The sequence below is a fragment of the Sinohyriopsis cumingii genome, unplaced genomic scaffold (assembly GCF_028554795.1).
Source record: "Sinohyriopsis cumingii isolate HCF-2022 unplaced genomic scaffold, ASM2855479v2 utg003580l, whole genome shotgun sequence".
NCBI classification, from domain to species: Eukaryota; Metazoa; Mollusca; class Bivalvia; order Unionida; family Unionidae; genus Sinohyriopsis; species Sinohyriopsis cumingii.
Window position 1 is genome coordinate 39,651 of NW_028316534.1, and position 21,747 is coordinate 61,397.

A 21,747-nucleotide genomic window follows, 5' to 3' on the forward strand; every position below is an offset into this window, starting at 1 on the left:
TGCGAAGATTTTTCTTCATATCAGAAAATTGGTCTGATAGGTTGTTTATACTGAAAAGTGTGCCCTTGAACAGATTTGCTTGGATTTCTGGAATCTTTCCTTAATAATTCGTTGGATATGATCCAGATGTACACCCACCAAGTCTGCTTTATCTGCTTTTTGTGCAATTAATTTGCAAGGAATGTAGAATGTTTTATTTAAATAAAGACACTGGAAAATCTAATTCAATATATTTTATTATGAAGTACTATTACAAAATACATCTGACAGCATGTCCATAACAAACTGTTAATTGTTATGATATAAACTAATATAAACTATCTAGATATTGCACAATTGTTGAAAGAATGTTTAATTTCGATAAATACTATTTTAGGCAATTATGATAAATACTCTTTGGAGCAATTATGAATTTGTACTCATTTCTTCCACTTTGTTTCCCTTTGTTTATTCACAGATTTTACAGATATCCAGTGAAACTGCATGATTAATAGCTTAATGTTAAAAGTAAACTTAAAGCTGCATAACATCCTTGAGGATATGTAGCTAGTTCTTTAATGTAAAACAAAATAGGTTAAAGCTAGACCCATGCAGTTTGAAAACAGTGACACTGGAAGTGCCCAAAGTCTATGGCCTTTTGTTTGCACAAGAAAAGAAAGGCATGAAGTGTTTCTAATGTTCATCATATAATTATTTTTATGGTCACTGGGCTTATTCACCATTAAAGTTTTCTGCCAACATGCTGGAAACCTACGCTTATCTGCAGCATTGATGACCAGTGTAGTTACTACATGACAGTGTGGACACTTTAGTAAAATGGCTGCCATATTTGTATGGGCAAGTCTACTTTTGCCGACAACAAATGTGATTTAGTTTGCCATTTTCATATGCTATGAACAATTCTATAAATGTCTGTGACTTCTGGAGTTACATCTGTTTGAACACATGTATGTAAGAGTTGCACCATCTAATTTTATTTCAATTTATTTTTAGAAATATTGAAACTGAACATTGCAAATATTGAATGTGGAAGACACAGTTTTCACTGAAAATGAACTGTTCTAGGAACTGGAAGAGGACAATGAGCCTGACAACTTCCATCTGATTTTAAATAAAACAAGACGACAATACAAGGAGCCACCTGGTGACTGAAAAGTTTTTATGGGGAGAGGGAGGTAACCAAAAACTATAGTGTCTATTTTCTGGTTGTAAGTTGTCTTTTACCCTGACAAATAGCTTGATTAACTTGAAATAACAGGAATTTGTTTTTGTAATTTTGTAGTTACCAATAGTTGTCTGATGTATATACAATATAAAAATAAAACTACAATATAAAATAAAACAAATTTGGTATAGGATTGAGATAATTATTTCACAGATAGATGAACCTTTCAAAATGTTTGTGATCATTTTTCTCTAAGATCTTGATAATTTGTACAAAATTATGAAATTCATCCTCATCTGGTACTTTTATATTTTTCATGTAGGCAATGAAATTCTCCTATCTACCAGTCTATATATGAAATTAATTACAAGAACATTTACAAAAAGATATTTAATGTTCCAAATTTTGGCAGTGTTCTCTTTTCCAAATCTTTTCACACTGTTCACATGAATTCATTCTTAATGAAGGCCTCAAGATCTTTGACTGCTGCTTGGAAATTTGACTCTGAATCTGTGGTTATACTAAACACAATGCTGTTTTGTTTGCTCCTTCCCTTAAATAATTTCCCAAATGCTGGAAGTTTACCCTCTGGAAAGAAAGAGATACAGTTATGTACATTCAACATTGCTGACACATTCCATGGAGAATTCAAGTGTTGATAGTGATCTTCAGTCATAAGACAAGAAAGACTATCAACAACAACAACAACAACAAAAGCAACCACACTGGACACATTAGACATCCTACGTTACGTGTTTAGGCTCGAATAAACAGTAACACAAGAAAGAGTGAAAACATCAAGCTCTGAAATATTTAACAAATAATTTATTTCCCTGGAAAAATATTGTAAAAAAGGAAAAAATAAGAACGTATGGTTTCAAGAATTGAATCCAAAATGATCCAAGAATAATCCATGAATAAAATTTTAGAAGTCCTAACAATGAAATGCTCTAATGATTTCAAGTTCGAGAACTGACGAAGAATCCAAGATGGAAGGCGATGACGTATGCTCTAACTTGTACTGTGTTGAAGTCTACAGTTCCTTGTAGAAACACAATAATTAATCCTCCAGTCTTGGAAATCCAAATAAAATTTTCAAGAAATGTCTCTGTTCTAGAACTCTGTATGAGCACAACATATTTCCAGAAAAACAAATTAATTTTATTGAATCTGAAAAATTAAAATAAAACTCAAAAACTCAAAACTAGTCGCAACAGAAGAAAACAACTTGACAGCAAGTGTTTAAAAGTCCCAAAACTCTCATGAGAGATCTCTCTCTAAACCTCACTATTAATGCTAAGTATTTTGCAATTCTGGAAATACCTGATTGCAAAAGTGAGGATCACATGATCATGTTTATATATAAAAATCATGTAGCCCCTGTAAGTCCTTGATAAGAACCAATCATTTTACTCCAAGAAAAAGTTGTTTATTTGACCCTCAATCAAGGTTAGGAACAAAGTCAAAAACTGAAACAAGTGTTTCTATTATTAGGTAGTTATGGAAAGATTCAGGTGAAACTGATATTTCTGGAAAATATAAAAATCCTTGTAAACAAAATTACATTACATTGACATGTAAAGAAAATAAAAAGATTCCCAAACCCCAAAACAATCAAATCAGATCAAACAGAAATTGAATCAAATATAAATTAAAGCAAATATATGTAACAAACACTGCTTACCGTATAGGAATTTTTTGTCTTTTCTGACTGGATTTTATCAGTATATCAAATTACTTCATATATAATGTTAATCATATTTTTATTCTTTTTCTGGGTGAACTCAGAAATAGGACTAATAACACTGAAACATAAGTCCCAAGTGGCCATGCAATCACTCATGTGGCTATCATCTGCATAATAACCAAATGCATGACTGACTGACCAAAATATTTGCATCAGCAATATGCTTTTAAATTGGCAGAAATTTATTTTAATGCTGATGACTGCATATGTTACAAACAGCCATTTCAAGGTTTATCTAACTTTTTTTATGTATTTCCATCCATGTGATGTCAAATCACATTTTTCAAATATTTAAAGGATTTTATTGTCAATATGAATTCTGTCAAAGTTCATCAAATTCTATTAAATGCAGTGCTTTCTATAAAGTTGTTTCAGTGTATTCTGGGTTGGGTTGCGGGGGGTAAATGCAGCCATACTGGGTGGGAGATAGGTATCATTTATACACACTTGAAATGCGCAGTGCCAAATGTGGTAAAATTCACTTGGTATATTTCTGAGAACTTGTTGAAAGGTATTTATATTTCTTGTAACTGCAACCATATTGATTATGGATTGGCATCACTGGTATAAATTTTAAACAACTGAAAGGTTTGAATTCCTGAGCAGTAAAAACATTTGGTCAAATTCTGCCATGCAAATATTTAAAAGTCATACAATTTGTTAAAATTTATTTTGTTTTATTTGTTCCAATGGCAGCCATAATGTATGACAGATCTGCATCTTTTATATATATATATATATATATATATATGAAATCCCTTTACATCAAAGTGCTTTCTGTCATGTTTGTTCTAATAATCTTAAGCAGTTTTTGAAACGTCATTTAAGAAGCCAAATGTCAAATTCTGTTCAGTAGTGTTTGGAGAAAAACTAAAAGTAAAGGCTTTTCTGTTCTGAATAATGGTGGCCATATTTAAAGGCTTTTCTGTTCTGAATAATGGTGGCCATATTTGATGGCAGATCAGCATTATTTGCATAAAGTTGAAATCCTTTGATGCCCGGTTGGTTTAGTTGAATGTGGTCCAGTTCTGTTCAGCATCTTGAAAAACAAGTAATTAATAGATTTATTTTTTTTAATAATAACTTACATACTTGAGAATGGATCTCTGTTGTTTGTACAAAATTGATAGGACATTATGGTAGGATATTTCCTGTCAACCTGATAAATTTCAGTTGACCATTATTTTGATAATATGTCCTTTCATATTTTTGTCTTCCTGTTTGCAGTAATGGAACAAATTACAGATGATGGAACATGCCATGATGCTCACTGCTAAGTGCTAATATTGGTTAAAGTTCATCCTTTGTTGTTGGTGAAGAAGTTTAAAATAAAAGTGTTGATTAATGAACACAAAAGAGATAATGTGCATGCATTGGGATGCCAGGCCATACAGTAAGCTCACTTGGCAATATGGGCAGAAGGAGATCATTTAAGAGAGGATATCTGAACTAAGAGTTTACTGTACTCTTTTTCGTTGACCTGCTGATGCTTAAAATATTGCTTAATATTTGCCCAGTGACTGTGGGCACATCGTTGCTAAATAATATCAAAATAGAATAAGTTGACCTAAATAAATATTTACCGCTAAAATATACAGCTCTTTTAACATAATTAACAAATTTATCTAACTGCTATCATTTACACTATAAATGCAAACAGTCCTGTAAGAATATATCAATCCTAAAAAGTCATTGTATAGAATGTGTACTGTGTCTGCCAAGACAATGAGGTAAATGGAGCAGAGTGCAGTATACTCTGTCAGACACTGAGGCAAATGGAGGAGAGTTCAATCTACTCTGGCAGACACTGAGGAAAATGGAGCAGAGTGCAATATGCTCTGGCAAAAGACACTGACTTAAATGGAGCAGAGTGCTATATACTCTTGCAGACGCTGAGGTAAATGGAACATTGTGGAATATATTCTGACAGACACTGAGGTAAATGGAGCAGAGTGCAACATACTCTAGCAGACACTGAGGTAAACGGAGCAGAGTGCAATATACTCTGCCAAGACCATAAGGTAAATGGAGCAGAGTGCAATATACTCTGGCAGACACTGGGGTGAATAAGCTGAGTGCAATATACTCTAGCAGACACTAAGGTAGATGGAGCAGAGTGCAATATACTCTGACAAGAGACTGAGGTAAATGGAGCAGAGTGCAATATACCCTGACAAGACACTGAGGTAAATGGAGTAGAGTGCATTATACTCTGGCATACACTGAGGTAAGTGGAACAGAGTGCAATATGCTCTGACAAGACACTGAGGTAAATGGAGCAGAGTGCAATATACTCTGTTAGACACTGAGGTAAATGGAGCAGAGTGCCATATACTCTGGCAGATACTGAGTTGAGAAAAACATTTACACACATCCTGTATATTCCATACGAATAAATTACCCACATCATGAAAACCAATTAAACACATCCTGTATTTTCCATAAGAATGAATTACCCACATCATGGAAACCAAATACACACATCCTGTATTTTGCATATGAATGAATTACCCACATCATGGAAACCAATTATAAGCATCCTATATTTTACATATGAATGAATTGCCCACATCATGGAAACCAATTATACACATCCTGTATTTGGCTTATGAATGAATTACCCACATTATGGAAACCAATTAAATGCATCCTGTATTTTACATATGAATGAATTACACACGGCATGGAAACCAATTGCACACATCCTGTATTTTACATATGAATGGATTACCAACATCATGGAATCCAAAAGCATACATCCTGTATTTCACATATGAATGAATTACCCACATCATGGAAACCAAGCAAACATGTTGTGTATTTTACATATGAATGAATTACCCACATCATGAAAACCAAGTACACACATCCTGTATTGTTTATATGAATAAATGAATTATATCATGGAAAATGTAACTGCAAACAGCTGTTGTCAGGCACCACAGTAGCTAAGTGCTTATTATGCTGAAGTCATGATCAAAGATTGTTAGTTAAATTCCTACTAGTGAACCTAAATAAGACTATTATCCACCAGGAATGTATTTTTAAGACAAAAACTTGGTGAAATTTTTATTTAATGACTTTGTGATAATGACTATTTGAGTGTGTGCACATGTGTGTATATGTGTGAGGATGACATTCTACAATACTAAATTACAAACTATATTTAGCGTGTGTATTAAAGTTTCAAACCAAACAGAACTACTTTTTTTATTTTATTCAAATTTGATGACTCAGTCATTTTCTGTAGACTCAAATGAAAAGACAGCTTAGGTATTCTCAAATGGATGATGTCATTTTTTGCGTCTTACACACTTCCACCCAGCCCTCCACAACCCCAATACTTAAAAACAGTTTTCTTTAAAATCCCCAATACTGTCTAGGAAGATGGCAGGTGTAGGTGTAGGTGTGTCTTTGGGCAACACAATTTTCTGTGTGCCTTAGCATGGATTAATCATCAAAGTATTGATGTGCCTTGAAAAGCCAAGCCAAACAATTCCATACAGTAATTGCCATGAAAAGCCAAACCAAACAATTCCATACAGTAATTTTCACTATCATCATGTAAAAGTGTGCCTCAACCATCAAACAATTTAGTGCAAATTAAATGCAAGTAATACACTGCTCCCTCTTTATAATTCCATCCACTGGATCCATAAAGTGACTGGCATTATAAGTGATGGAACTTTATATTGAGGGATGTCCTAAAAAGACTGTCATAAAGGTGTGCAAAAATATAAAAAGGTGCATCATTAGCCAAGAACTAAAAATTAGTGCAGCAAAGTGTGGATTATATTTAAAGTTGAGGAACAGTTAGCAATCTGCTCATTTAAATACACCTCCATCTCTCCAACAACACACCTGTACCCTAAGACACAAAGGTATCAATGGTAAAATAAGGGCATAACTCTCGTGATAATGGAGAGAGTACAATGACTTGCCAGCATGTATGTCATCTAATGATGACCATCAATGGTAGTAAATATCACATCATCCACTAAAATCTAATGATGACCATAACAGGCACTAAGTTTCACAGCATCCACTAAAATCTAATGATGACCCTAAAAGTACTAAGTTTCACAGCGTCCACTAAAATCTAATGATGACCCTAAGAGGTACTAAGTTTCACAGCGTCCACTAAAATCTAATGATGACCCTAAAAGGTACTAAGTTTCACAGCATCCACTAAAATCTAATGATGACCCTAAAAGGTACTAAGTTTCACAGCGTCCATTAAAATCTAATGATGACCCTAAAAGGTACTAAGTTTCACAGCATCCACTAACACATAGTCATGATCATAAAAGGTATCAAGTTTCAAAGCATCCAATAAAAACTAAGATTAGATGCATTCACTATTTTCTGTCATACATTCCATCAGCTGTAAGTCAAGATGGGCAAAAACTACTACAAAAGTCAAGGGACCACAAAGATTTTTGAATATGTGTTGATGATGTCAGTGATATAGACCAGTCTTCACAGGGATCTATAAAAAAAGCTGAGATGAAATCAGCAAGACTAGTTACACTAATGAGATAGTGACATACCATATTTATGTTATATACTAGGACACAATAAAAAATATTCCTGTCTCAGAATTTATGGTGATTTTTTTTTCCCCCTTTGATCACATGTTCTAAGACTTAGTAAATGAAATTTGTGAAATTTGTATGAAATTTGTGTATAAAAAAAACACTGCATGCTACAATAAAATATAAAAATAAAATGCTTATTTGATATTAAAATGAAAGAAATTACACTTGTATTTACTTTTTTGTTCTTCATAAGCAATTTATTAAAGGCAAAAATATATCCACAAATTCGATATATGTAGTGCATGCAACCATAGTGTATGTTGCTTTTGTCAGCTAAAACAACACATTGGTCATTGATGTGAATATCAAGAAACAAATTGTGTTAGGTTCTCCTCAAAGGTTTGAATGTTATAATAGATTGAAAACTGGATCCAGCAAAATCACAAATGAGAGAGAGAAATAGCCATACAGAGAGAGAAATAGCAACCAATTGCTTGAAAGCACTGCCATTCATGCATTACATGGTGTAAGGTGCAAAATAAAAATGAGTATTATTTCCAGGTTAACAATATGACAATATCTCACCAACAAATATCATTATTAGAAAATACATTCATTGTGAATGCAAATGACAATCTTTTTGCCTGCACAAGTTAGAAAAAGTACTATTAAAGTAAGTTAATGCTCTGTACTATTTGCCCTGCAAGTATCAATGTCCATTTGTATCAGTTATGATTACAGATTGCAAAAAAATAGAAGCCTGGATGTTGAATAAACACACCTGGTAGGGAGCAATAAACTCATTGTTGGAACTTACCTGCAGGATATCAAAAAAGAAGGATTTTTTTTTTATCACAAAGCAAGCCGACCTCAGAAGGTGATTTTGGATTCTTTTAAATGAGCTGATTTTATTTTTAAACATACAAGTTTGGCTAATATAGGGAAGCTGTTTGTTCGATTTTATAAGTATTCATGAGAATTTTGAAAATAAACAAACAACAGAACAGTTTTTATAGTGACACTATCTTGCGCTTTGTGCATGGGCATTGGTGACTCAGCATCTCACAGAAGATTGGAAGAGAAAAGAAAACAGTCAATGAATTTGTGAAGGCCAGAAGAAAAGATGATTTTCCCAACAACATAACTGTTAACATTGATGACAGACACTCCAGTGTACTTTGATCTCATTCCTGGACGGACTGTCAATTAGAAGGGGATCAGAAGTGTAATTCACAGGACTGGTGCAGATGAAAAAAATCTAACTTCAGTCCTTGCAGTTTCTGCAGCAAGAGATGTGTTGCCTAAAATAAGCTTTCATGTTGTGAATGAGCTAAGAAATATTCATGGACCAAAAAGATGGATCAGTGTGTGCAGGAGAAGGGTTGGGTTGAGGAGGTGATATTGAAGTGGATAAAAGAGTTTTATCTCAGTTATACAATTTAATATTTTTTAAAAAATAAAATTTAAGTTTGAGCACATTTTCTGACATGCAATTTTTGAATGATATAAATAGTGTCACATATCTTATGACTAAAAGAAAAAAAACAATGTGTCTCAGGATGCACAGTACACAAAAAATTACTTTAAAAATTAATTTATTGTGTCCCAACAAATAGTGTCCCAGTATATACGGTAAATATGGAACACTGCTATTAAGCTAAAGTACAGATATGGCAAAAACATTTTCAGGCTATAATATTTATTGCAATCAAAATAAAAATTAGGGACTAGATGAACTAATTTGATTACGTCATCCACTGTATTAAGCTAAAGTGAATCAGGTGACTCCCTCCCTAAATGACTAACTCAAGTACCAATAAGAATGCCATTTTTCAAATAAACTCATAAATTGATGCCCATGAAAAAATTGACACAATCTCTATAAGAGAAAAATCCCATACTTTTGGATTCCACTTGATCAGAAACATGCTCTTTGATTGCATGAAACACTGCCTCTTGGAATAGGACCAGTCGAATGTTCTTCAGGCAGTTTGGCTCAGATTTGGCAAATTTTCTGCATGCAGAGTACATGGCCTTTGCAATCATCTCTGCTGACAGGCCTCTTCCACCTGAAATCAAAGGTGTGCAATTTTATCACAATAAATGCACTTGATTTTTTTTGGGATTTTTTTATCATTATATTTAAAATTGAAGTTATTATAAAATTCAAAACTTGAACTTTTAATTGGCACCACATAGCAATTATTGTACTGATATATTGAAAAACCACCAACCTACCTACCAATCTAAACAACTTTTGCTAAGATATTATGTTGCCTAGCATTACAGATGGTTTCTTGAAATCAAGAAATTACAGCATCTCTATTGAAGGCCTTTATTGGCATTTCTATAAATAACATTATTTTGTTTTAAAAATCTCACTTGAATGATACTGTAGTCAGCATCATTGCAGTGAAGGCATCTTTGGTCATAACTGGATTATCTGTCAATGAATGTACCTTCAAAAATCAATTTTCATAGACTGAGAGAGATTTGCTGTGTGGGGCTTTTGATAATGAGAGATAATAGGTCTGGCTTTCTATGTTTCTTTTTTTACATACAATTGTCTTGCATCCTACTCCTTCTGGACTCAAGGACTTAGAATAGGCCTCCTGTATGTAGTATTAAGAACAACAAATGGAGACAAGCTTTTGCCTGGGGATACCTCTCCCAGGATAGTGTTGTAGCTGAGAAGACCTTTGACATTTCAAAAATGTGCTGTTAATATGGAAAATCTGAGACTACTGCATTTAAGTATGATACTGGCATGAAAATGTTAGGGAACTGAAACGAGTTGACTGGTTTTAAGTGTGATACTGGCATAAAAATGTTACGGAATTGAAACAACTGCTTTTAAGTGTGATACTGGCATGAAAATGTTAGGAAATTGAAGTGAGTTGACTGTGTAAAGAGGATTTGAACATGTTATTATAAAAAAACATTAGGAAGTGAATTGACTGTTCAAATTCTACTGTTTTAGCAAGGAGGATTTGAGTGATCTGTTGTCATTAACAATTTAGTAACGAGTAGACTGCTTGAAGTCTACTGTTATATCAAACAGGATCTGATCATGCCGCTGATGGAAAACAGTAGGAACTCAGTCTACTGTTTTATTAAGCAGGATGTTAGCATAGCATTTGGCAGGAAAACAGTAGGAACTCAGTCTAATATTTTATTAAGCAGGATGTTAGCACAACATTTGACAGAAAAACAGTTGGAACTCAGTCTACTATCATATCAAGCAGGATCTTATCAATGTGCCACTGATGGAAAACAGTAGGAACTCAGTCTACTGTTTCATTAAGCAGGATGTTAGCATATCATTGGCAGGAAAACAGTAGGAACTCAGTCTACTGTTTCATTAAGCAGGATGTTAGCATATCATTGGCAGGAAAACAGTAGGAACTCAGTCTACTGTTTTATTAAGCAGGATGTTAGCATATCATTGGCAGGAAAACAGTAGGAACTCAGTTTACTGTTTTATTAAGCAGGATGTTAGCATATCAATGGCAGGAAAACAGTAGGAACTCAGTTTACTGTTTTATTAAGCAGGATGTTAGCATATCATTGGCAGGAAAACAGTAGGAACTCAGTCTACTGTTTTATTAAGCAGGATGTTAGCATATCAATGGCAGGAAAACGGTAGGAATTAAGTCTACTGTTTTATTAAGCAGGATGTTAGGTCTCACTGGAGAATTTCATATTTTGACACCCCCCCTAATTTTTAAGGTAGAAGGCATGAGCCTAATTATCACAAGCCTATCATTTATAAATTCACACAGAAGCTAAATCTGTAATGTGGTTGAGATTTACTTTGAGTTAGGCTTGGAAATGGGTTGGCTTCTTGGTGACTGCCTGTCACAGTTAGACGAGCATTGGAGATCAAATGCGTAACTTGGGCTGCAAATGAGCACCCAACTTGGCTTACCTATTAACATGTGTCTGCTACAGAGGTAAATATCTAAAAATCTAGATGGTTGAGGGGTGATGAAAAGTATGCTAATTTATTATAGTACTAGTGAACTTGATTCATGCATAAGGTACATACTGATTCTTTTAGCTGCCTTGTCACATGAAAATATTGAAAATAGCTATTTCCTGTCAAAAATAAATGTAAAAAGGAGGGGTTGGTGGCAGTGTTGGTTCAATATAAAAGCCACCAGCTGCATTAGGAATTAACCTAATTGATGCAGTCAAAATCTCACATGTGTTTTCTACAAAAATCATTAGTTTGTTTTTATTTGTATTTTCAGTGTAAAATTATTCTCATTTTTCTGCAATAGGTCATTGTTGATGAAAATTCACCAGATAAACTGTCCAGTGAGATCTTAGCATAGCATTGGCAGGAAAACAGTAGGAACTCAGTCTACTGTTTTACTAAGCAGGATGTTTAGCATTTGCAGGAAAACAGTAGGAACTCAGTCTACAGTTTTATTAAGCAGGATGTTAGCATAGCATTGGCAGGAAAACAGTAGGAACTCAGTCTACTGTTTTATTAAGCAGGATATTTAGTATTGGCAAGAAAACAGAAGAGGTTGTTTTTCTGTAGGATATTAGTGTGATCTCAAGACAGAGGTACTTTCCTTTGGCATGAGTAGTCATACTGTTGCTTATTTTCTTGTCTATACAAGAATGTAGTAAGAAATGCAAAGTAGAGGAAGGGCTCTAGCACTTCTATGCACCATTGAGTTTTGTCCAAAAAGTGCAGTCATCTTTTTTTTGGCTAAGCATCTGCTTCAGATGCAGGAGGGCTGATTTGAACCATGGTCAAGTCATACCAAAGATTTTAAAAAAATGGTACCAGCAGCTGCCTTCTTGGCACTCAGCATTAAGAGGTTAGCATTAGGACTAGTTGGCCTGATATGAGGATAATGTGACTCGGTGGGTCATGATGCTACATGTCTGTGGCATGATGCCCTAGTGCTAGATGACATCACTATAAACAGCCACACTGCAGACATCATAGCAATATGACTGGAATTATTTTAAAGCTATGTTAAAAGTCCAAAGCACACACACACGCTTCATTTGTTTTTATTTCATATATTGCCAATAAAGATATAATCTAAGAGTAGGGATTGAAACACTCTGAGTAATTAAATAATTCATTAGGCCATTTGTAGAGCTATTACGATTTGGGAATTTCTATATCTATTAGCAATCACTCTTTTAAAAAATATAATAGAAAGAAAAGTGCAACTTTACAGGAGATGAAAACTGATTTTGTGTGGTACTATGAGATATATCATCCATGAAAAAAATCATTAGACTGTACTCATATTTCATCCTGAAATATCGACCAAAAGCATGATTAGCCAATATTAATTCTTATTACAAATTAAAACCAAACATGACTGATAGAACTGAAAAAATGTTGCATTTTAGCTGGCCAGCAAAGCAAGCAACAACATTATGGTTATACTCTAAAAATACACTTTTTTAATGGTAAACTCATGACTCATTCTTTCTCATTTCTATGCAATGTTGTATTGAATTTAACATGATCACAGCTTTTTATCTGAAGTATTATGGGGAATCATCAAAAAGACCTCATTGTTTTAAGTAAGCAGAAAGTTTATTAGGTGTATTTTTCAGTGTATATATTTTACACACATTCTTCTAGCTATTTAAATATACTTGTATACTAAATATGTAAAATTTCTGTTGTTCAGTCAGTGAGAATGGTCATTCATATCATGCTTGATTACACTTAGATTTTTTTATTTCCCACTTAATTGCTTCAATGAACAATTTCACTCCAAATAACAATATATAATGTTTAACTGTGATCAAAGAAAGGACACGAGCTGCCATGGAACAAAGCACACAAATGTGGTTAAAACAAAATGGAGGATGTGTCTTCAAATATACGAGCCAAAAACTAATGATATGCTTTTCTGATGTTCATCGACACAGTTATGACCACTGACCAAAGTAGACCATTAACTCTAAGGTCCATTTATGTTAATGTATACAGCAAATATGGCCTCCAAACAGCATGACTGTACATTTTTGTCTTGTAAGTTTTGATAAATTTTACACTTCTACCTTAATGTAAATTATGTATTTTGTTGGTTCATAAAATAACCATATTATCATCATATGATAACTAACACAGTGGGGCATGATTTATCACGTACCTTCGTGAGATTTATACGTTTCTCCGCTGAATTTCACTGCTATAATCAACCTCTATATGAACACCTTAAATTCCACAAAGACTATATTCTTGTTGTTCCTTTAATGTCCTTTATAAAGAGGTTGCATTGCAGTTTTCTTTCATATAAATAAAGTAAATAATCAGCATTACTTGGGAATAAATGGTGAGAAAAACATTATTAAACTGATTGTGTATCAGTTTTGTTGCTATACCCATGAACTTCTTGGGAACAAAAATTGAGCAAATCTGTACAGCTGCTTTATCATTACTAGGAAACAAAATCTGGATGTATATTTAATTTGCGACTGTTTGTCAAACCTGTTCCAACACCAGGAAAAGAGATGGATTGGAATTTTAACTTGTCAGCATGGAGGAGAACTCGTTTGATCACATCTTCCCATTCCTTTCTTTTATCTTGTGCTAATATGTGAATTATCATTTTGCATGGCAATTTTCCTGCATTTGTGACCACAAATCCATCCTTCTTCAAGTCTGGAACTACAAAAAATGGAAAGAAATACCAGTAATTTATATTTTATTGTAAAATGAAAAACTGTTTACTCCAAGACATAAATATAAGATTCCCTGTCTGATAAGTTCATCAAAAAGGAAGAAAACGTACTTTCTCTTATAATTATATGTAATCAAAACATTAGCTCCATTAAACAAACTCACTGTTTAGACTGTGGTTAATAGTCATCAAGAGACAAAATCAGTATCCTGTGATGAAATAAATTTTTTTACAAAATAAAAATAAATACTGTTGACATCACAATGTGATGTCAAAGAATGGAATAATATACGTGTAATTATATGGTACTCTCTGTAAAAATGCTATAAAAAAAATGGAAGAAAAAAATGCCTGCCTATTCAGATTGTTAAATACCGTATGTACATTGTTCAAAAAAAATTCCTGATGCAACGATTTTGGCAACAATATCTAAGTCATCCACTGTTGGTGCAGGAGTGTATTACTAATCAGAATCAGTATTACCATAATCTGGTTTCATGAAAGTGGAGCCAAAAATATTTGGAATTTTGGACATAAATATTAATTTATCATGCCTTTCTTGAAACTTGTAACTCAAACTGGGTTTTTTTTGGTAGCATGTTTAGGTCATGAAGGGTGGGGGGCTCATTACATGCCATATGTGCAATTGCTGATTCATAATGGATTTAAGAAATTTACATCTAATAGTCATTTCCTGAGAATTACGTATAAATTATGTATAAATATAAATAACAAAATAGTCAATGGTGGAAAAATGTTATGACCTATACTCTATTAAAAGAAATTCACAATAAACAAGTTAAAATACATATTAAATATTTATAGTTAAGATTATATTAATAACACTTCACCTTTATATTTATATTACTTTTATTATACATTAAATACAGAACATTTTTTAATTCATATATTTTCAAATGTAAAAAATATATTTTTATATTTTCACATATGAAAATACAAAGTGTCTACAGAATTTATACTTGAGGCAAGAAAAATTATCACTTTATGAGGTTGACCAATACATGCAAACTGCATTAAAATTTTTGGCATGGAATTTTTTTTTCTGCTGAAAATACTTGACTTATCATTATGTGCATTTTTACAATGTCAAGCTCTATATCCCCTTTGACAGTAATGTTAAAAACACGGTGTGCTACATTGTATCAATCTGACTTGCTTTTGTTGTCACATCAGGTAAAATAGTTTATAAGTAGTCAAAAATCTAGTTTATTGCAACAGGTTTGGTCATGCCAAATCTACTGTTATTTCAAAACTGCTGATATTTTTATTGTATCCAATCAATACAATTGAAACTGTGATAAACTTATGAAAAGTGGGAGAGTGGGTGTTTGCATGCTGAAGAGTGAGTTTAATTCTCTAAGCTTTCATTCAGAGTAGAGTTTCCTGCATAATAAAAAGAAAATGCTACTTTCCTGCATAAATTCCTGATATTTTGCATCTTGTGCTACAAAAAAATTATATAATTCATTGAAATGCCACTAATTAAAATATATTTTTTGTACCACATGATGAAATACATCCAGTAATAATGTAGGAAAAGAATCTATCATCCATATATTTATGTTAGTATTATTTTTATCTTATTTTATTGTATTTTACTATCAGGCATAGACTCAGTTTTATTATAAAAATTATTTTAAAAAACATTTTTGGTCATGCTTTTCTTCTGGGTCAAGTTGTGTCCTTGACCAATATTAAAAGTCCCATCAGTTACATCCCCTACAAACTCTTCTTGATAAAGTTTGCAATATATAAACAGTTCTAAACTTGGTTGTTGTTTGGGGTTTAACAGTATTTTTCAGCACATGATAGGCTTTACATGGCAGCCAGTATAAGTCATGGAAGAATTATACGCAGAAAATCCTTGGAAAAATAAACACCGACCCATGGAAAGCTATTAGCAAGCTTCCTCATGTATGCACATTGGCCAAGCCTGAGACTCAAATCAATGCAGACAGATATCAGATGGCAGTGATTTGAAAACTTTTCATTGGAACATGTCGAAAAGCAACTGTGTCCTAGATTTGGAGCAGTAAGGTCACATCTATATTGATGAATACATGCATGTTTCATGACATGAGAGGAAAACAAAATGCCCTCAATAATTACAATTTGATACAAGCCCTGGTGAGAGTGTATAGTCTATTTCCTTATTTTGTTAAGTCCAATCTAGACATCATATACAGACATATACCTATTATAAAAATACTTTGTTAAATTATTCTTTGTTAAATTATTCTTGCTTCTCCCATTCATTAGCTGGAATCTACAGCTGCCTAATCTTGTATTCTTTCTAAGAAGAGTTGACTTGTCCATCTGTAATGAACACTCTTCTGTAATCCCAAATGTTATAATAATTCTTATTTGTAAATAGCATCTTGTAAACACTGTTAATATAACTAGTGTCCCATGCACAGTCTATATGTAACAGGCAACTATTTCCAATTTAATAAAGGGTTGTATTATGGAAAAAAAGACAAAGAAGAGAAGAAGATGGAGGAAGTAGAAAATGCAGGATGGAGGAGGAGGAGGACATAATACAATCTTAATGTGAAAAATTAAACATTTCAGCATAAGGTCTGTTTCATAATGTGTTGAGGACCTTATTCAAATTCTAAATACTTTACATGACTAATACAATCCTCATAAAGTTCTTTATTTAAACAAAAACATACATGTATATCACTTATGATTTCATTCATAAATTGTTTTTCCTGATAAGGGAATCTTTATAAATACTGAAATAAGACTGAGTTAAATCTATTTGAAATTTATTGTCTTACTTTTACTTTGACATTCTTCTTGGATGGAAATTCCTCCAGCTGTAAGAATGGCTTTTGATACCTGACCTATGAAGCAAATAATTTAAATACAATTTAGCTCTAAACTACAATTAGAACATGATATCAAGTATTATATATTTTGAAAACTGTTTATGTATTTTAATATTATTAAACATACATTAGAAAATTCCTACAAAAGCAATACATGTAATACTATTTAAATTATAAGAATTACTAAAGATATGACATAATCCAACATTGTAAAACCTGCTGATGCATGCAATTTTTAAATAAGTAAAATAATAATCTTTATTTTTCTTATTTAATGTTTCAAATAAATGTTGAAATTCAAATTTTAACAAAAACATGTCATAAAAACAATTATATCATAAAGTTTCTCTATGCTGCATACCCTAAACATATGTGCTAATCTTCAGCCACAGACATTGTGATGGATTTGTGAAAATTTTCTACCAAAATGTTTTAAGAAGCTTTGTCCCGGACAATTTACTTTATTTTTTACATAATTGTCCTTATGCTGAAACAACTTTTTTTTTTATCAGTCTAGTGTAACAAAATGCAAAGTGATTTATGAACTGTGGACTGCTCAAGTCTTTAAAAAGTTATGTTTCTCATTAAGTCAAATACCGCAATGATACACACCCTAAATCAGTTTATGTTCTGACCATTTTTAATACAAATTCATACTCCAACATTAATTGGAAGCCATTATAAGATAGACACAATTTTTCTAAGTAGAAGATAATAAAGTGACCTTGAGTGAGATTCAGATTAGACAGGACACTGTTGACAATTATATCTGTCGTCTCCATGGTGATGTCACCCTGAACTATCTCCAGGACAACTGACTGAGGCAGATTGTACCTGCATGTCCGATCAACTGCAGAAATAAACCAATAATATCATTCAATGTTTTATATTAAGTAGAATCTGGTCTCATAACTATGTCCATACAACCATCTGTAAATGCTTTCCATAACAACACATCTCATGGTACTGCTGTCAAAGTGGATATATTATCAGTGCATAGTTTCTACATCCTGTCAAAGTGGATACATTATCATTGCATAGTTTCTACATCCTGTCAAAGTGGATACATTATCATGGCATAGTTTCTACATCCTGTCAAAGTGGATACATTATCATTGCATAGTTTCTACATCCTGTCAAAGTGGATACATTTATCATTGCATAGTTTCTACATCCTAAAGACGCAACAAAATAGCAGCTGAGTGCTGTAAAAAATAATAATGATTCAAAATAAAATTAAGGTATTAATATATATGAGAACAAAAGCCATTGAATAAGGGCATATCTCCACAGTCCCCAGATTATGTAAAGACTCTTGCTTACCTGATGGTCCCCCACTCTCATTTTGTATGCTACTTATGTTAGTGCTCATGACCCCCCACTCTCATTTTGTATACTACTTATGTTAGTACTGTATGGCCCACACTCTCATTTTGTATACTACTTATGTTAGTACTCTATGGTCCCACCACTCTCAATTTATAAACCACTAATGCTGGTACTCTATGGCCCCCCACCCACAATTTATATACAACTAATGATAGTACTCTCTGGTTCCACACTCTAAATTTATATACTATTAATGCTAGTATTCTATGGTACCCCACTCTCAATTTATAAACCACTAATGCTAGTACTCTATAGTCCCCCACTCTCAATTTATATACTACTAATGCTAGTACCAGGGATCGTCCTGGGCTTCGCCAATGTCGCAAATTGCGATTTTTTTTCCTTATTGGTGAAAAAAATATCCCATCTGGAGATTTTTTTGGCGACATACTTTTTGGTTATTTAATTTGTACATACAATCATGGATTTGGACTGGATAAATTAAAGGCAGAACGAAGTCACAAACTTGACTAAGCAATGCATTGGAATCAATCTGTTACACAAACAATCCTTTGTTCTTATTGACAACCCCATCTTTACAGTGCATTGTTACATCATAATCTGCTTATGCTGACATCTGGGCTGAGTACTGTATGCTGCGATACAGTCAATCATGCTACCGCACTATACCTACAACTGACCGACTTCTGAAGACGTGAATAGAACAGATACAATTAATTGTATGGCTAATCCTTCTGGTTTTTTTTATACATATACCAATACAATAGTTTTGCTGAACCTTCATAGAAAACTGATAACCTTTGAAGTACCGACTACTGTGTATAAATACAAAGCAAATGGAAAAAATCTCAATCACAATTACATCTGTCGCCAGTGCAGCATTTTACTCGTTGATCTTTTCCTTTTGCCATCAGTCCCGTGTTACGGCTGCAGAGACTTAAACTCCGCAACAAGAAATAACAAAAAAAAAAACAGTTTTGCATAATTAATAATAATTATTTATTTCTCAAAATACAGGAGTGAAAGAATCCCTAAATTGGGTGTGAATTTATGCTTATATATACGGTCCAATATTGCCAAGTGTTGACTCGTGTAAGTTTCATTCGTGGGAATGGAGATCCTATTTTTCTTGTCGAGAAAATTTATACAGCATTCAGTGATCATTCTTGGGATTTAGGAAGCAATTCGCTACAAGCTTTGTGAAGCTAGCCATAAAAGGGGGGAGGGGGGAGCGGGCTGCTGAGAGACTACTGGTGTCACCTGTCAGCACTGAGGACTGTGAACGTGGATTCAGTAAGATGAACCTCATAAAAACTGACATCAGAAATAAGCTCTGCATCTCATCTCTCGAGAATTTAATGAGAATCAGCATGTACAGATGTGAAAAATTAGACTTTGAAACTGCATTCAACAAGTGGGCAGCCCTAAAATCGAGACGGATCTTCATGTAACACTTTGTAACATTTTGTTAATGCTTGCTGTAATTAAAGTATTAACTAATCCATCTTTTGTAATTTTCATTGCCTATTACATTAATAGACTAAATTAACACTTGGAAAAATGTACACTACTTTTTTTGGCGACACTTTTTGATAATTGGCAACAATATATTGAGGTTGGCGATTTTTTTGGCGACAGCTTTTTAAAAGCCAGGACTATCCCTGGTGTCCCCCACTCTCAATTTATATACCAATAATGCTAGTAGTTGATGGTCCCCACTCTCAATTTATATACTACTTTTGCTTGCACTCTATGGTCCCCCACTCTGAATTTGTTTAATACTGATGCTAGTACTCTATTGTCCCCCACTCTCAATGTATAAACTACTAATGCTAGTAATCTATGGTCCCCACTCTCAGTTTATATACCACTAATGCTAGTACTCTATGGTCCCCCACTCACAATTTATAAACTAATTATGCTTACATTAAAGCTGAACACCAGGTGAGGCAGCTGCAATTACCATTTTTATAAGTCTTTGGTATGACTTGGCCATGGTTCAAACCTGCAACCTCCCACATCCAAGGCAGATGCTCTAACTACTTAGGCCACCAAAGCAGTCAGCAGTGATGACAATATTATTTACCAAGATCCATGGCTATCCATCAAATAGTTCTTGACTGATTGCATTAATGAGATTATGTGTCATTTGGGAGGATGGCTCAATGGACAAATGGACACAAGGACTTGTATAGTCCCATGTGGTCCATGCTGACATGATTAAAACCTGTACTTCTTGTGCACTTTTTGATGGAATTATTATGGATTCACTGCTATGGATTGAGTGAAATCACAATTTTAACTAGCCCTGCTATACAGTTAGCAATTTTCTTATACATGTCTTGTTCTCTGCAGAAGATTAAATATAGACAAATTTGTCACAGTCTTTTCACTATTGCTCATTTACTGTGTATGAATTTAATTTGGTAAATGTGTCACTTAAGACCTATTTTTTCACTGCTGCCTTTCCCTCACCCAATGTCGTGTATGACACACTGCCTCCCTCCCCCACCAATTGTCCTGTATGACACAGACTATGCACAATCATGCAGCATATTTTTTAATAAAGTGACATGTCTTGACATTACAGGATAGGTGACATAACACAATGGCACAATGTGGAACCATCAAGGTATGGGGTGGCATTCATCAAAACATACTGTTATGTATATTTGATTTAATTATATCTGATTTAATATATATTTATTTAATTTAACTGTTTGTTTGTCAGTTTTTTTTCTTTTTTTTTATTATATGCTATTGTAATGTAAATTTATTAACTAGAGATGATATTTTTTCCAGAAAATAGTTTGATCTTGACTGTTCATTTTATAAACACCAGGTGTTGATCTAAATCCTGACCTTGTTTCAAAATTAGTAGCAACTGCATAAACAAGTTCTATTTTTATTTTAAAATGATTGGTTGTTATCGAGGTCATGATGGGACTACATGTTTAAGATGTAAACAATTTTATTTTTTTTCTTAGAGTAAAATGATTGGTTTTCATCAGGGCCACACTGGGTGGACATGATCTTTAAAAAGTACCTAATTTCTATGTTCTTCTAGAACATTATCACGTAACCCCTTTTTGCATTTGAGAGTACAATATAACCTTTGTTTTGGAGAGAGATTCTCAGTAGAAGTTGGGCTGTTACACTGGAAGTTGTATGTTGTGCTGTTTCAGCATTATTTCAAATTACTTGGATTGGAGCTATTTCAAATTATTTTGATTCAAAAGTATTAATTCTGTTATTTTTCCAGAAAATATTTGTGCTCATTTGAAATTGTTGAACAAGGACAGTTTTATAAAAATTAATTCAAATTTCTGAAACTGGAGTGATAATTTTTTTTCTACAAGGAACTGTAGACTTCAATACTACATATTACAGCATATGCCATCATCTTCCATTTTGGATTCTT

The 21,747-nt window shown here is 33.2% G+C and overlaps 1 protein-coding gene across 4 annotated transcripts in view; it reads right to left on the reverse strand.

Moving 5' to 3' along the window:
* Nucleotides 1–218: 218 nt before the first annotated feature.
* Nucleotides 219–21,747, reverse strand: part of LOC149769592 (uncharacterized) — an 84,231-nt gene continuing 62,702 nt past the window's right edge. For 2 of the 4 annotated variants that reach the window (XM_089949838.1, XM_089949839.1), the window contains exon 12: nt 17,697–17,826. Coding sequence is in view for 2 of the 4 variants with exons in the window: in XM_089949836.1 (XP_089805962.1) it covers nt 1,608–1,753; nt 9,352–9,519; nt 13,929–14,108; nt 16,926–16,991; nt 17,701–17,826 (686 nt within the window). In the remaining 2 variants the exon portion in view is untranslated. Of the gene's footprint in view, nt 1,754–9,351; nt 9,520–13,928; nt 14,109–14,727; nt 15,587–16,925; nt 16,992–17,696; nt 17,827–21,747 lie in introns of those variants that run through there. The other 2 variants (XM_089949836.1, XM_089949837.1) reach the window with 2 other exon arrangements.